This window comes from Agelaius phoeniceus, chromosome 3 (genome assembly GCF_051311805.1).
Source record: "Agelaius phoeniceus isolate bAgePho1 chromosome 3, bAgePho1.hap1, whole genome shotgun sequence".
Taxonomy (NCBI): Eukaryota; Metazoa; Chordata; class Aves; order Passeriformes; family Icteridae; genus Agelaius; species Agelaius phoeniceus.
The window spans coordinates 90,956,566-90,973,873 of NC_135267.1; the positions used below are offsets into that span (position 1 = coordinate 90,956,566).

At 38.5% G+C, this 17,308-nt stretch overlaps 1 protein-coding gene across 1 annotated transcript in view; it reads left to right on the forward strand.

The window, feature by feature from the left end:
* THADA (THADA armadillo repeat containing) overlaps positions 1-17,308 on the forward strand; it is a 153,210-nt gene extending 135,902 nt beyond the window's left edge. The window contains exons 37-38 of the mRNA XM_077175845.1: positions 14,639-14,805; positions 15,960-17,308. Of these exons, the coding sequence (XP_077031960.1) occupies positions 14,639-14,805; positions 15,960-16,298 (506 nt within the window). The 3' untranslated portion in view covers positions 16,299-17,308. The remainder of the gene's footprint in view (positions 1-14,638; positions 14,806-15,959) is intronic.

The following is a 17,308-nucleotide window of genomic DNA, read 5'->3' on the forward strand; positions in this document are numbered from 1 at the left end:
GGAGCTCACTTTCTCAGAGCATTCAGCTAGAGGTTAGGCATAGTTAGAAACTGGGATATGGAAGTTGGTGGTAGCTTTCTGATCCTTTGTTGCCTGGCACAGGTGAAAAGTAGAACAAATAGGGTGCTGTTCTAACTGGGAGTGCACAAAAAAGGCTTTGGTTATCCACAGCCTGTGACCGCCCCACTCCTCCTCAGATTCCTTCAGATGCAGGAGTCCAAATGGACATGGACCAGCATCTCTGATATTTTTGGGATCCTGCATATTAACTTCCCACACAGTGCAGATGAGTACTGGATGCTGGAAGTTCTGAAGGGAAGGACTTGGGAGAGCCCTGGGCAGGCAGATCTATACACGCATGGAGCTCCATATAAAGGCTGAGCTGGAATTCCCATCAGATCCCAGAGGTATTTCACCAAGAGTGAGGAGATGATCCATTCCTGCAAGCAGAGTTTTGCACACAGGATTTCATTAGTGTGTTTGTGGGTGGGAGTGAGGTAGAGGATATAAATACCTTTGCAAACTAACCTAAACCACCACCTTGTTTTCACCTAAGTCAGCACTTGAAATTTGTAATGACCAAGATAATTCCTACCTGTGACGGAGTCAAAGCAGCACCTTAGAATGAAAGTTGGTTTTATTGTATTACTGATTTCCTGTGCCACAGCCTTCCCACTGATTTGGTTACTTTAATTCCTGATGTGTTGGTGGAGGGGAGGTGGGGGGAAGCAGTTGTGGGCCACAATGGGCTCTTACTTCAAAACCTGAGATGTGTAAAACTCAATGTGTCTTTTTTTTTTCCTATAATCAGTTCCAAATGAGAGCTTTCAAGGAGGACTTGGAACTGGCTTAGTTGAACAAATTGATTTCTCATGCTTGAGGAAGTAAAGTTAAACATCCTTGGGAAGCCTAGAAATGTAAATTTTGAGAACTAGACTTTATATAAAGGGGTTTTGATTTATTAGATTTAGAGCAAGATGGTTGAAACCACCTTGAGGAGCAGAATTATTTATGGCAGCTGCTTACAGTACCAGTGTAATGCTACTTTTGCATGTTTTTAATTTGGTTCCTTCACATGGTCTGTGCTGTGTTAATGATCACCTTGTCATGCTGCCAGTGGAAAACAGTTTTATAAATAATTCCCACTGGTAAGATGAAAGTGTTAACAGAAATACTTCAGTGAAGGTCTTGATTAACTTATACACTTGGCTTGATCACAGTGAAGCTTAGACTTACAATATCTTGTTACCAGAACTAGTAAAACCCATTTGTTTTTTCATGTACTGTGTTAATTACCCTTTTACTTTCCCTCATGGGCAGACACACAGAGGCTGATTTCATGTTTGTGTTGAAGACCTCAGTTACACTTTTAGACTTCTTGCTGTACTTAAAAGTTCCTACCCAAACAAACCTAGCCTTCCCTAATTCCAGAATCCATATATCATAATAGTAGACCTTCAGGCCTATAGATTTTTGCATTTAGATGTTCTATTAAACCTACCTTTACTATAAACAGCTGAAGAAAGATCTTTTAATTTTTTTTATATTTTCTCATACTTACTGAAAGCTTGCTGTCTTATGTACATGCATTAAGAAGCACAACTAAAAACTGAATTTCCAGAATATCTTTCTTCTTTAATTCAGATTCTCCAAATGTAAGTATTCCAGTCAACTGCCATTTTGCAATAGAGAATACTAACATACCACCTCTGAGAAACATCAGGAAAACAGGCATGTGCACGTTCTCTGAAGCCTAACAGCTATAGGATCACATAACCTGTGTTAATGAAAGGCCTTTTAGAAAAGATGTTCACAATACTGATTTCCATCCCCTAAAGCAAACTTCTTGGGGGTTGGACTGGATGATCTCCAGAGGTCCCTTCCTTCCAGCTGTGAGGGTTCAGTGAAAGCAACATGTGCTGGGTAGGTCACTTTAATTAGGCAAGATCATACTCAGGTGAGCAATAGTCTTTAAGGGTATATACCAAAATACAGATTATTTGATACTTTGGAGTCAGTGACCTCATGCTCCCCTAAAGCAAGGTCAGCACAGATCTTGGAGTTCAAATACAGTGGGTGTAGGGAGAAGCCTAGGAACAAAATGATCTCAAGGGTGAAGTACTACTTACATGCACACAGACTGAATTATTTTGGGCTGGTCTGTAGAACTCAACAGTGGTTTCTTTTCAAATTCATAGGAGTAGAGGCAATACAGGCAACCTTTGCTTGTTAGCTGCCATTTTTTGCAATGTGTTTTGGTTTTTAGCATGGACATCTGTGTGCCACTGTGAAAGGCTGCCACAGGGCAGAGGTAAATTCTCCAAATAAGGGGTTTTACTTGATTCTCACAATTTGTGATTAAGGCTCACCTAGTGCCATGGCAGGGTTAAGTAGAATGTGGCCTTTGCTGAAGGAAACTCATTTGAAATATAGAGATGGAAAAATAAGATGTTAAAGACAGAAAATGTCTTTAGGTTAAAGACACATGTTTCAGTCACAATGTGGACTGTTACTTCAAATGGCATTACTAAGTGAAAAAGGTAAAAAGTTGCTTGAGCTGTGAAGTGAAGGAAGCTTAGGTTTGGTAGGGGTTTTTCTAATGGACTTGTTTTGCAGGTAAGTGGATTTTCTCATGTCTCATGACTCAAGTTCCATCATTTCAATAGGCATGAGTGCAGTAGGGTCTCTTTTCTTTACCCAGTTGGCTATTTCATAGAAATAAAACTTAGTGTTTCATATTCCTGAATCCTTTTTTGTCAAACTGGATCGAAACTGGCTCACAAGTTGTAGTGGGAAACACATACAGAGAAGTATGCCTCCTGATTTCCTTATTTTGCTTAAAAATGGGGAAAAGAATCCCTTTGATGTTATTTATTCTTTGATATTGCCAGTCTGATTCAATAAAATATACTAGAGCTGTTATTTTTTTCTGTGCACTGAGTGCTCCCTTCCTCTCTACCTGCACTCATATTTCATTCTCTGTGGTTCTTTCACCTTTTCACCATATCTTGAATTGACCTCTGTAAATTTACAGCCTTCTGCTTTTCTGTCTCATTTGTCTCTTGGTGATTTGCTTTGTAAATTTAATTGTGTGAACTGAATATTTTTATAAGGAGTGCTGATGGGCTGCTGTTATTAGGGTTGCCTAACATGACTCATTATAAAATCCTGGTTTTCAACTACTTGTGTTAATCCTTACTAGTTTGTACTGAGATTTTTCTATATTGTGAGTATTTTTTGTAAACATTAATTATTGGGGTTTTATTACTGTAAACATTCTACATATGAAATTAAGAGGAAATGCTATATTTATGCAGGCTGTGAAAAAAATTGAAGGCCTTTTCTTTGGATGCTGTTACACATGTATGCTTTGGATATGCATTTCTGGTAAAATATGTACAAATTTGACTGAGAAATAGTACTATAAAATGCTGTACTTTTCATATATGTATATATATACACACACACTCAATAGAGAGTGAAAGGAGCCTAAAAGCTAAAACGTCTGAAGATTTTTGTGTTCACAAAGCAGCTTAAATGTCTCTGCTCCTGAAATGGTTACCTGATTCTGAGCAGGGCTACTGAGGATGCTCAGTGCCAGGCACACTGCCTCAGGATTGTGCAACAGTGGCTGTAGGTAGCTCTGCTCCACACTGTGTTTAGATACCTCAAATGATGAAGGTAGAGATTTCTTTTTCTTTTTGGACCTTGGCAAATTATACATACATGTTGCCATCTTCCTCCTCCCGCCTTTCACCACACCAAGAATATTTGGAAGATTGCAGGGTCAGGTATCCAAATGTTAGGAAATTCAACTACTACCTCAGCTGCAAGTTGAATGTGATAAGGAGAGTAAGACCAGGATTACAAGAAGGGGCATGCCAAAGCTATTTAGTTTTGCCCTTGGGATTTTGCATTCTGTCCCTGCCTCTCCCAGAGAGCTGTTTTGTGCAGCTAAGCAAGTCATTCCAAGCAGAGTTGGGAAAGGAGGTCACCGTGCTGAATGCTTAGCTGGATACCTTGCAGGCATGATTTGCAGGAGTTCAGAGCACACACAGCTGAAGCCAGAGGGAAGTACATTTTGAATATTAAAGCATTATGGGGTGCTGACTCCTCAGTGAAACAAGTCATAATGTCTCAGATCAGACATCTAAAACCAGTCAAGATTTTTTAATCTTCATGACTGTCTGCTCTTCCTGCAGAATAGATAGTGTCATTCCTTCTTTCCATGCACATGGTTGTAAGTGATTTATGAAGCACTCCATATCGCGATGAATGACTGAGAGCCCCGGGTTACTCAGCCATTCTGTCTTCCAAGCCTACTTAGAATATTTTGGAATATTTTAAATAAGAAAGGTTCCAAGCCATGTATTAAATGTGTAGAGAATAGAAAGAGAGATTTCTTCCCTGTGATGGGGAAGTCCCTGGTGTTACATAGTTCATGTCTGCATTACTATGTGAGACACAAATGTTTTTAAATTTTGTCTTGTGCAGGGAACACTTCCATTCAGCACATTGGGGAGAGCACTTAGCACTTAGTTCCATCTCAAGTTGAAGAGGCACAAACCAATTCCTCAAACAACTTTGCAGGAAATGGAAAAGACAAATGTAAAATCTGTATTAGACAAATATATTGGTATCTGTGTTGGATTTTCTGTTGAAGAACTCTGGTTACTGACTAAATACTACTTATCAGTCAAAGAATTTGTCTATATATTTACACTTTATGCAAAACTAAGCAGCTCCTGCTCCTTACATAAATTTACTTGGACAAAGTCCTTGAAGTAACTCATACAGACCATGTTAGAATTTACTTATCCACCTGAGCATGCCGAGGCCTCTGGAATGCCATGTCTGCTGAAGATGCAGATGAAGTTGCAGGGAGCTACCCCACCAATATCTGAGATGGAGATACACTATCCAAGTCCCTTGGAGCTTGCCAGAGGATGGCCTGATGACAGCTAGAAGTTTCCTAGCAAATCTTGAGCCAGCTGTTAACACATTCAGACTACAGCTGTATGGAAATGCCAGAGCCTGAGGTATTTCAGTCAGAGAGCTACAAGTAAGTCATGCGACTTCCAGAGGGGTGTAGACCTGCCCATGTAAATAGAAGTGTCCTGGGTCACTGAAGGTGCAAAATCCAGAAGTCACCTAGGTGGCAGGTACTGTGTGAAGGAGAAAGGGTGTGAACCACTCCTTAGGATTTCTTTAATGTGAACATCATTTCGGGAAGAAACACAGAGTCCCGATTCTAGAAGTGCCTCAGTCATAACAGGATGGTTAGGATCAGCAGGTCTTCAATGTGAATCCTAACTTGTGGTAGTAGAGTGAGGAATATGTATGTGTAATCTCATTTCAGAGTATTTCTGAAAGAAAGGGCAAAAGCCAATTTGCTCTTGAGAGAATTCACTGGTGCATTATCTTCCCATTGAAAAGAGGCTGTGGTTCTCTCATGGAGTGAAAATGTTCTTGAAAAAAATCTTTGGAGATGGGTATTTTCCATTCAGGATTGAGACTTGGGGCTGTTTACCTGTTACACACCTGCAGGGGAACTGCCCCTAAGTTCTCCTTAGATCACTGCCCCTAATGACCTGTAATCACTGAGTTGTTGAATAGGGTAAACAGCACCTGCCTGTCTGTTTGATCGCAGCTCAATAGCCTGGCTGACTTTTTTATTGGAATGTCGGAAAACTTACAACACATCCCACTATAATGCATTGAAAGCAATTTGCAAGTTGGCATTGGAAGGTGTTTTTATCTTGACAGAAAAAAGCAAGAAAATTCTCTTGGTCATTTGTACTTAGCACCTGCAGTGTGAATGTTTTGTGGTCCTGGTAGCTTCCCACATTTCAGACCATTTGCAAATTTAGTTGCATTTTCATAGCATTGTGTATCTGTGACCATATATCAGCAAAAAGATAAAATAATGTGAGCTGTTCTTTACACACATTTCATCCCTTAGATGACGTCTCAGTAAGAACAGACAATCTGGACTGTATTGGAAGCTTTTCATGTAAGGGTGGCTGGGCTTTTTTCCATCAGGCATTCATGTAGTAAATGGTTTCTATGACATTTTGCTCTTTAAGTGTATTCTCTTACATGGTGAGGAAAGGGGTTTAGAAAATTGGCCAGCAAAGAAGTTGAGACTGTATTATGAATATTTTTTATATTATTATACAAAAAATCATGGCACTTTCCGTAAGAGCAATTTTATGGCCACTTATTTTCGAATGTCACCCTCTTTTAACAAGTAATATGAAACTAAGATAAAAATTAAATGTAAACCATCCTAAAAACAGTGTCCCCCCCATAGCATTTTATAGGAAGTTTCAGAAGTGATGCAAAGACTGAGTTACAGAGGTTTCTGAGTTAGATTTTTTTGCTATTCTGCTCAAAAATACCTTCCTTCAGTAAGAGACACATGCACTTGAATCAGATGTGTTGTAGTAAGGTAGCAAGTGTCTTCTCTGCTCAGTTGTGCTCAATGGCCACAGTTTGTAGGAATCTGCAAATTTGCCTTGTTCTACCCTCTAGAGAGAACTGCTGGAAGAAGGATGAGAAATACCAATGTAAGGTAACATTTAGGAGAAAGCGTAGAACAAGATCAAAACATGTTGTAACCTAAGAGACCTAAAACATCAGAACATTTTTGAATAATGTAAAATTACTTTAAATTTCAGTAATTCAAAAATGCGGTTTCCTTAGCAGTTGTCATCAGCTAAGTCAAGCTTGCATCTAGAATGAGAGTTACAGTTCCAAAAAAGTTTAGTGTTGTATCAGTACTCATGTAGAAATAAATAGCATCTTTATGCTTGTTTTTGTGTCTTGCAAAAAATCCACCAAGACACACTTAATAATTCACATGAATTGGCTTAATTAAAGAAGGAGGAGAGAGAACTTTTGCATTGAGACTTATAATTGTCTTAGCAAGATTTACTGGTGTGTCTGGAACTCATTAAAATCAGTGGGTTTTGCAGGGGGAACTTTATATTACATTTTTTTTAAGAATTATATTATATAGAAAATGTGTGAGTACTGTGATTTTTTACTTTGTATTCCCAAATTTATGTCAACACCTTAAAAGTTGTTGTCAGCCCACTTATACAACATTAGATCATCACATGGATGAAGGAACTGTTTGCTTTCTAGAATACAATGCCACTAATTAAAGTTGAAAGTGAATGGACTGAATTAGAATCAGCTCATCCATCAAAGACTGGCTACTGATTATTTACTGACAGTGCTTCATTTAGCTCTATTAATTACTCAGTGGCACTGTTATGTAAAGGTCATGCTTGAAAAATTAGGAAAGAATACATGAAAAATTATTTTATGCATTCAGTGCTGGAGTCTGGAAGTGGTAAATGTTAAACAGAGTGTTCATGTGAATAATCTATTAAATGTGCTTTTTTTTATCAGCATTTTAATTGTGAGTGAGTAAACAGGACAGCAGCTTACACATCTTGATAGTCTCCTCATGCAGGCTGTGATGGTCATGGCTGTGGCCCCATAGCAATAAAGGAAAGTTGCCTTTCTATTACTGCTTTTAAAATAGATTTTCTTTTGTTCTGCCCAAATTATATGCATAATTATAATAATTATAAGATTTTTTTTTTTAGTTTTTAACTCATTACTCCTTCTTTCCTTATTCATTTATCCTTTAAATAATAAGCCTCTTACCATGATTCCCCAGATGTCACTCTAAAATTCCATCTATGATATAGAAGTAAATCTTTGTTCCTACAGCAGAGCTGTAGCATACAGCTCGTTTACATTTAGTAACCTTCATCAGTGCTAAGCAAAAATTTCCGTATATTTGGTACATGCAGTAACAAGTCTTCAATTATACATTTAATTCTAGTAATTGATACTAGTTTGGAAACTGTATTTACCTTCATTTTTTTCTAGTAAGTACATAATTTGAGTTTTAAAAACCATATGTTTTCATTGGCAGTGTTTTAAAAATTAGCTGAATAATATTTTTACCTTATAAAAAAGAAAAGCATGAGTTCTGTGGGGTTAGGCAGGGGATACTGTCTTTTTGCTGTTTAAATTAGAAAATGGCTCGGAGTGGGGGAGGCTTTGCAAAAGTGGTAATGTAAAAGGTTAAGTCCAAATGCTCATTTCCTCTGACAGATCTGTGAGCTGTGGTTGTTTTGTAATAAAACCCTTCATGTACAGGAGCATGGCTTACATGAGAAAATCTTATACATACATATCTAGTTAAAAAGGAAAAATAACGTAGTTACTGAGTTGAAAAATACTGTTCGGTTCACGTTCCAAAAAATGGCTTGAAAAGATGGTGAATATGAGTGTGCTCTTTTGCACAAGAAGGGACTTGAATTTTCTGTTCAGTCCTGAGCTCTAAGTTTCCATGCTAATCAGACATGTTATTAACTCAGATCTGTTTATAATCAAAGTCAAAGCTGAGGGCAGCATCACCGCTGCTCTACTCAGGGACTGCAACTATTGAGAAATTAGTTTTGATTAGTTTGTTTTGTAATGGTGTTGTGTTTTGACATCGTGTTGCGTGATGTCAGGAAGGGCCTCTTTTTAAAGCCATCCTGAAAAAGCTCGGCTATAAAACAGACTCAGGCAGGGAAATGGAAAACATATGAAGCAGTTGTACGTCATCTAGGGAATGGTATTTCTCGAGAGGATAGAAATGATCTAATTGCCTTTGATTTTATGAAACACTATGAAAAGGAATCTGCTTATATATTAGATTTTACATAAATGGTCATTTTAAAAAGTGGAAAGTTTGATGTTTGTAACTTAAATTGACACAGTGCAATTGCAAGAGCCATCTGCCAACCATCCAGATGCAACAGTTACCATTTCAGCATTTTCTTTCTTTTTGTTTTTGGTTGGTTAGTTTTTTGGGTTTTTTTTTCTTTTGTTTTGCTTCTCAGCTGTCTTCTTTTAATCCTAGTGCCCAGAAGGGTGATATTGTGGAGACTGGGTGGGTATGAACACCCCTTTACTTACTTTTATTCTGCCCTGCTGTTTTTTCAGTGGCAGCATTTCATGTCTGGTGACACCTATGCATTGTCTTGCTGTGGAGTTACACAATTCCTGCCTACCTCAAAGTAGAATGTATTTCAACATAGGAATTGCATTTTCTAGCCTCACTTTATTTTCTTGCTCTTTTAACTCTTGGGTTTGGCCAGTGGGATTTTTTTCTTTCTTAAATTTGAAGGCTTTTTAAATTTTATGAAGTCTAGGCATACATAAGCACATCATTTTAAGTAAAAAATATATCTGTAGCACTGCCTCACTCAGCTCTCTTATATTTCATATGCTGAGAACAGAATTAGCTTGATTATTACTGAACCCCAAAAGGAAGACAATCTTTATACAACAAAGAAGTGATTAGTGTTTAGGTGAAATTTTCCATTTGCAAATCTAATATTACAGGTATTAGTGACTGTGATGCTGAATCTGCCATCATTTGGATGAGAACCTGATACCTTGCTTGATACTCATCATCTTTTACAGTGTTGTATCAGAAAACATGAGATAAATCCCCAGTTTTGCCAAGCAATCATTCAATGATCTTTGTTGCTTTAAAGGTCCATGCCTTTGTCAACTTCCCTCTGAAGTAAGAATACTACCTCATTTTACTGGGGTGTTATGAGGTACCATAATGATAGTGATGTACTAATATTTATAACTTTATGGGCAGCACTTTGTGCAAGAAAGTAAAAAATATTTTACCAGTTCAGATGGTAATGGTTTGCCTAAAATACCTTCTGTAATTTCAGTTGAAATTACCTTACCTTATATATATTACCTATATATTTTCCTTGAAAACATCACTACTGTTGAAAACATCACTGTTCTTTGTGAGATTTTATCTCTGAGCTGTTATACAAAGCTTCCTTGCAGATTCACTTCTCTTTCTGTTTCCTCTGAACACAGTATATTTTTACAAAAATTGGATTGCTCTTTGATCTAGAATGAACTTCAGTTAACAATTAGCAGTATAAAAATTACAAAATGCTTTGTTAGGCAAGGGATATGTTCTGCTTTTCTCCTTTGCCTATATTTTATCATGGTTCTCCATAAAATACGTGTATATATGCTCTTAATACATCCTTTCAGTTCCCCATAATATCACCAAGCCTTTAACAGAGAACAGTTGTATAGTTGGAGGACACGTAATAGGCTACTAGAAGAAATATTTACATCTGGCATGATCAAAGCTTTTGGACTATATGAATGTGTATGTGGGAGGTCTAATTTTTATGTGGGCGGGTTCACAAAGACCAAAACACTGCAGTACTTAACCCTTTTCCCTTTATGAAAATTCAATTCCTCAAAATGAAAATAGTATGGAGTACCTGATTCTTATCTTTATTTTTCATTTCGATGAGTAGTATTAACTATTCTGCTTGTAACTACTTGTTTTAAGTCATAGAGAATTTTTTTGGTATTTCAACCCCTGTAGTGGCTTCTTTACGAAGATGCTTATCTTGCTCATGATGTTTTTGCATGTTGGAACACATGTACATTTCCAAATTTAAAGAAACTCACATTTTAACACAGTTTTGATAGTCTGTAGAACTGCTGTGGAAGGAACTCTGCCATATTTTTGGTTTATAGCACTAGCTGCATCTTCAGGTTTTGTTTTTGCAGGTTTAGTTCTTCTGGCAGTAATCAGCTGTGAGCCCTGGCTATTTGAATTGGCTTTTTATTCAGTTACTTTAAATAGTTGCATTATGAAAGGCTATTAACACTCACTCGTTTAAATAATCTCAGCATTTTGTTTGCAAGGCTCTGATGGGGACATTTGGGATGATAGCTGACCTGGGCTAGCAGCTTGCTGAACGGGGAGGTCTCGCTCTCCCTTTGGCTTCTTTCCTTCCTCCTGCTCTCCTGTGATCTTCCCTTCCCCGGCCCCCAGCTACCCCAATTCTGACTGCAGGGTAACCAGCTCAGCTTGCCAGCCAAGCAGAAGAGCCCACACGCCAGAGCTGCGTGCCAAATGCCTTTTGTGCTGTTCTGAGCCTTAATTTACCAGGTGATCTGCTGAGTACCTGAGCTGGCTCCCAGGTAAGCATCAGGGGCCTGGGGGGCTGTGGTGAAAGGGAAGCCACCTGCCCTTTTTGCCCCTGGTGAACTTGCATCTTGCTCAGAGCACTCTCTGTGACTCTGAAGTCACAGCATGAGTCACAAACACAGCATCATGTGTAATATGTGGCTTCTTGAAAATCAGCCCTGCCTTTGCAGGCAGATGATGATGTGAGGAGCACTTCTTGTAAACAGTGAAGACTGTACATTTCTTTTGACAAGACACACATCTTTTGTGGGTATCTTCAAAGATTCTATGCATGCTTACAGCATCCCTGGCAGTTACTTTTAGAGTTGTGATAAAACATTTTCCCCCTGTAGAAGTTTTTTTTACCTGTTAAATCAATTTGCTTGCTGTTACCCATTTGCATTACTTCAGCACTCCAGGCTTAGGAGAGTTAATACACTTCTTTTGGATTTATACTATATCTCTTTAATTGTCCTTGTAGCATTGACAGGCCACAAATCTAATCCTGAACTAGTCTAGCATCAAATTTGTGTAAACTGGTATCAAAGTCAGTTAATATCAGGGTGTTCTGTAAGTAACAGCAGCTGAGGGAGCATTTCAGAAATCATGGAGCCATTCCTGATACTCTGCAGGAGTGGGATGGAATGAGCGGGTGGAAGTGAAAATTCTTCATCTGCCAGACACTGGTATGTTGTTGAGTCTCTGTGAACACCTGAAGTACCGAGATACTGCTATACTAGCTTCTCTAACACAAAGCCCTTGCAAGGTAGGCAGACTCTTAGCCAGATTTTGGAACCCTAAGTTACAGTGTTTTCAAAGCAATGGGTGCTTTGTTTTCTCTGGTCTCAACACCAGAACTGACACGTAAGTTTTGTTGATCAGTTAAATGGCATCTGCAGTTCACATAAAGGTGGTCAGTGTGTTCAGGATCTTCAAGTTTTTCCTGGGTGCTACATATCCTTTCCTGTATTCTTTTCTCTTATTTAGTTTGAAGAAAAAAAAAAACAGCAAGAAAAAAGGACTTGCCATTTCCTTTGTTGCAACTTGTAGGATTCTCTACTAGACTGCTATACTCTGTGACCACAAAACTGCCTTTTCTTCTGTGTCATGCTGTTGAAAAACTGCTAGCAAGCAAGTTTAGTCTAAGCAGAACCTCAGCATTACTTGTTTTGCTACCTCTTGGTAGTTTTCAGCATGGTCATGTAATACCACAATTAGAGGCTCCCATCTATTTCTTGATGCATTTCTCAGCAGTTCAGCATTCTCATTCACAAAGAGAGCATCACTGTATGTATTTATACTTGAGGAGACTAAATGTTAAAAAGGCCCCAGAACTGGCAGTGCTATCTATAATTGGTCCTCCAAAGCAACAGCTAACTCAGCAGTGGGAAGTATCATGTTTGGTTTCTAGCTCCCAGCATCACCTAATCTGCTAAATATTCCAATACAAATAAAGTGATATAAGAAAAGAGGCCTTATACAAATACTTAAAATCCTAGGCATTCAGGAATCATCATAAAACTCAAAAATATCATAAGAATTCAAAAGAGCTGAGTTTAAAATATTGTATTTTGTAAGCATTCATAACCAGGATCTTTGTTTCAGGCTCAGAACATCACACTCCATTTTGATTTCTGTTTTTTACAGCTCTGAAGATTGCCAGTATATTGCTGAGGTGTCCCTATTGCACTTGAATGAAACTGTTTCCTATCTAAGCCTAAGCAAGCCAAAACAAAGAAGACAATCACTGTGTCCATTATTTAGAGTATCAGACTGGTACCAAATGGGGCACAGCAACAGGGAAAGCAAGGGTGTCCCCTGGAAAGGGGTGTCATCAAAAACAATACTTAAAAACCTCAATACACTAAAATAAATGGGATGGAAATGTTGCACTACACCACTTCTCAAGCACTCCCTCACAGAAAAAACTCAGGGGTGTCCTGATAATATGATAATTCCTGATATGCAGAAAACAGATTTGAACATTTGATTTTGCTGTCTAGCAGAGACAAACTGTGTATGTAACATTATTAGTGTCACTAAGAGATTGACTGCCTGCCTTCCTGTTTCTTGTTCAAGGAGATTTCCATTTACCCTCATCTAACTCCAAGATAAAGAAGGGACCATCTGTTCTTTCTCCTTCACTCCCTTCCTTATTATGGTCCTTTGTCCTCATCATCTCAAATACTAATTCATTCCCCACAATGTCCTCAGTACATTGCCCGGTCTGTCAAGTGCATGTACTCATCTTTCCATCAGTCTGTTATGACCTTAGATGTTTCCTTACTCTTTGGCATGTGTATTTGCCTAATCCTGGTGTTTTAATGTGAGTTTCTCTGCTGTGCCAATGCACCCCAAAAAACCTGCAGCTGGCCTGAGGCCTTGGGAGGGGTCACAGCACAGGGGTCCATGCTGTAGCTCTGAATGTGGGTTGTGAGGGAGAAGTCTTGGTGGCACTGCTGTGCCTCTTCCGTGTAGATGGTTGTTCTCCTTCAGGAGAAATGCTTAAATACAGTCACACACAAAAAGTAAGGTGTGCCTTCCATACCTGTGTGGATTCTTACCAAATTCTGACTCTGCTGTGTTGTCTGCTCCCAAATTACTGCCATCAAGAATGGCATGTCCTTATGTACCACTACTTAGACTATTCAATGAACATTTTTCAGTTTGCTGGTGGCTATGGACATGGATTAGTTTTGCCAAAATCCTTTTTACAGTAATAGGGATTTTAAAGAGGCTTGTCCATTAGCTGTCCTCTTCTGGTGCCCCTCCTGCAGCCCTTTTAAAAAGAAAAAAAATTGCATTAAAGTTACAAGTGGAGAAACTCCTACCTGTGGACACATAGGACTTGTGGCATTTTATATACTCTGTTTTCAAAGCAGAGTAGGACCCAGAGAGTTAGATCAGCATCTCCCCTAATGAGAGCAGTGAGGAAGTTCAGGGAAGAAATGCAGTGTGGATGATAGCTTTGTGTACAGCTCTGGCATGATGCCAAAACCTGTATAAATATAGCTCTGTGATGGGGTCATAAACAGTGTCTGCCTTCCCTTCTCAAACATCTTTTCTAAGCCTGTCTTCGTGCCTGATCTCTCTTACATGTGTGTGTGTTTGTATATCTTATTATATATAAAGAGATTACACACTGAATAATTACTCATTTTATATCCCAGCCCTTTAAAAACTTATCATGTGTTGTAGGTTTTGAGTTCCAGTGAAAACCTTACATGAGATCTAAGGCATAGCTGTTGTTTGGCAAAAATGGTCACCAAGTAATGGTGACAGGACTGTGTGGAGATGTTTCTAAGAGACATATCTGTATATTTAAACCCAGATTAATAAATGTCACTACATGGGCAGGAGGGAAAAAAATTAAGCATCAGCATTTTCAGTTGCTTCATGTGTTATTCTGGAATTGAGTGAAGGCCCCAAGTGGCACAGAAGTAAACACCCATCTAATTTATTTGCAGTATAATTTATCATTCTGCATGTGTTTGTGTAAGTTCAGCATCTGTTTTCAAGAAATCATTTTTGTGCTGATTTTATTTAAAAATGTTTGTGGTCTTGCTCTATATTCTTACATATATTTTCTCTCAACAGAGTTTGCCTTTAGGATAGTGAATGCTCCAATGGCCCTGGATTTAGCCTTTGGCATAGTGTGTGAGCTGCTCCAGCGGTGGGGGGAGATCCGTGCCGGTGTCCCAGTCCTGCTGGAGTGGCTTTTGGGAGACACTGACCTGCAAAGAGATGGGGAGACTTCTGCCCTGGTAATTTTAACAAGCAGTTGCTATAGCATGTTTGAAGCACTATAGTTCTGCAGTCTTGTGGTAGGAATAGAATGAAATGTCTCATCTGATGAAGCCTGATAATTGCTACTGCACTACTAACTGATTTACAGTCTTGTATAGAATTCACATGGATGTTATTTAGAGCGAAAAGAGTTTTATGTCTGTTTCCTGGTAATACCAGCATAAAATTAAAGAGATCAATAAGCAAACATTGAAATAAATCAAGTTACTTCACAAGGCATTGTTGACTGAAACATTCTGAGGCTGTGATGTAATTACATTCAGTATTATTGCAGATTATGGTTTCCCTTGAATTTAAACTGTTGTTGGGGATGCCAGGCACATCTGGGTATTCAAGACCAGTGTTCTACCAATGCTGGCTTTCCCAGAGATGGCATTTAAATATTTGGTAACTTTATGCCATCATCCATGTGACTGGTGCTGCACAATACATGAAACAGCCTTGCTTACATCAGTCATTGACCTCAGGATTGTTTCTGTGAAGCTTTGCCACTCTGGTTCTGTGAAAGGTGTTACCCTATAAATACACTGTGTTCTTTTTGTCTTGAAAAGACTGGAAAAGTCAAAATAATGCTGGAAGGTAAACCAGCAGGAGCAGCTACATCTTTGAGAAGTTTGTTGGCAATTAATATGACCCATGAAATACATAATGAATCTTTTCTCAAGTCTGTAGTTTAGGTGTGCATTGCTGATGTTTCACTGACTGATGCAATTTTCATTTAATCCAGTCAAAAAGCTCCATGATATAGCAAATTACCATACTGCTTACAGAGGTCTTTGTGAAATATAATACTGTTTCATAGGGAAGGCAAGCACATGTGAAGGATTAGGGCTGCTGTTTACTTCCACTATTTCCCAACACTGGTGCCATAACTGCCTCATCTTTGAGGGTAAAATTTCTTTGGCAAAGCAGGAACCTTTTTACTGTGTTTTCCCAAACCTTTAAGAAAAGGCATATGAATGTTTACCTTGTTTTTTAATATAAAAAGCTGTTCTATGACAGCCTCAGTCATCATTTCTATATATATCCTTTTCCATATCTTTTATGATTTTCTTGTTGTTATCAAACCACGAGTCATTTTCTAATCACTGTTGGTTTTCTTTTTGTTAAGGAAGAAGATGATTCCCTGTTTGATAAAGGAGAAGTGAATTTTTGGGCAGAGAAGCTGACTCATGTGAGACAACTGAGTAAGCACCTTTTACATCTTGTATCAGTGACTCACCTCACCTTACCAGATCATGGGGAACTTAATCATCTATCAAGAATAGCACTGGACCAAGCCCAGCACATTGAACACCTTCTTGGAGCTCTACCTCCAGTTCCAGAGTTTTCCAGAACTCCAGAATTCACAAGATTGGCTATTCAAAAGGAGAGAATATCAGTCTGTCTTAAAATATTAAATCTGTTGAAGCCTGATGACACTTGCAAAAATGAAAATCTGGAAAAGTAAATTACTAAAACTTCATCCTCAGGGAGCTGCACACATTACTGGATGGGCAGGGAGACTGTATTCCAGCAATGTTCAAGGAATCAGGGATTGCTGTGATGACTTCAGGAAACCTGCAGTACCTTCAGTATTCAGGCTAGAACTACATTTTTTGTATTAATTAATTGTGCATTGATTTTTTTTTTTTTAATGGGATGTGCAGTGGAAGACTTTTCCTTTTAAATGCATTTGCTAATTTCATTCAGCTGAGCATTGTTTATTACAGCTACTTAGGAAGTAAAGCAGCTAAACTTAATATTTTCCATTCATCCAGGTGCAGGCCACCTGTAGTTCTGTTATGTTTTGTTCCACATTTTTACCTCCTGTATTTTAATACTGAGAAAAAGTTTATTTTTTTTGTCTCATTTCAAGATGTAGCTTGTGACTTATGAAATTAATATGCTTTTTAAAAACCTTTAAGTGTTTCTAATAGAAAAACAAACCGTGACTTCTTTGTTTATGGCAATTTTTAGAGTATATTTTAAATTTTACTGCATTTTCCTCTGGAGGAAGACAGGGATTTTCACTTTGGTAGTAACCTTGTTTTGCACATTGAAACAGCACTAGTTAGATTTCTGCATGCCTCTTTTCTCCTTTAAATCAAATAACTACTTTCATAAAATGGCTCTAAAATGAAGACTTGCTGTGTTCAAAACGAAGCAGCTGTTCCATTGCAAACGAAACAGTTCCATCTTTGCTTCAGACACCTTGCTCTGCAAGCAGGCCTGGAAAGCGAGGTCCTGCCGAGGAGCGGGGAAGGGTTCCAGAGGTGTTTCTGTGCCACAGCCCTCGCTTCTGGGAGATGCTGGAGATGCTCTCACCAGCTAAGGCAGCTGTAGGGACTGTTCTGAGTGCTCCATGGCCTTTCTGTGTCAAAAAAGCTTGTTGTGCACTGAATGGTTTCTTTCTGCGAGCTGGAATTGGGTTTTGATATGAAAATGAGACATCAAAAATAAATAAATAGTGATGTGTAA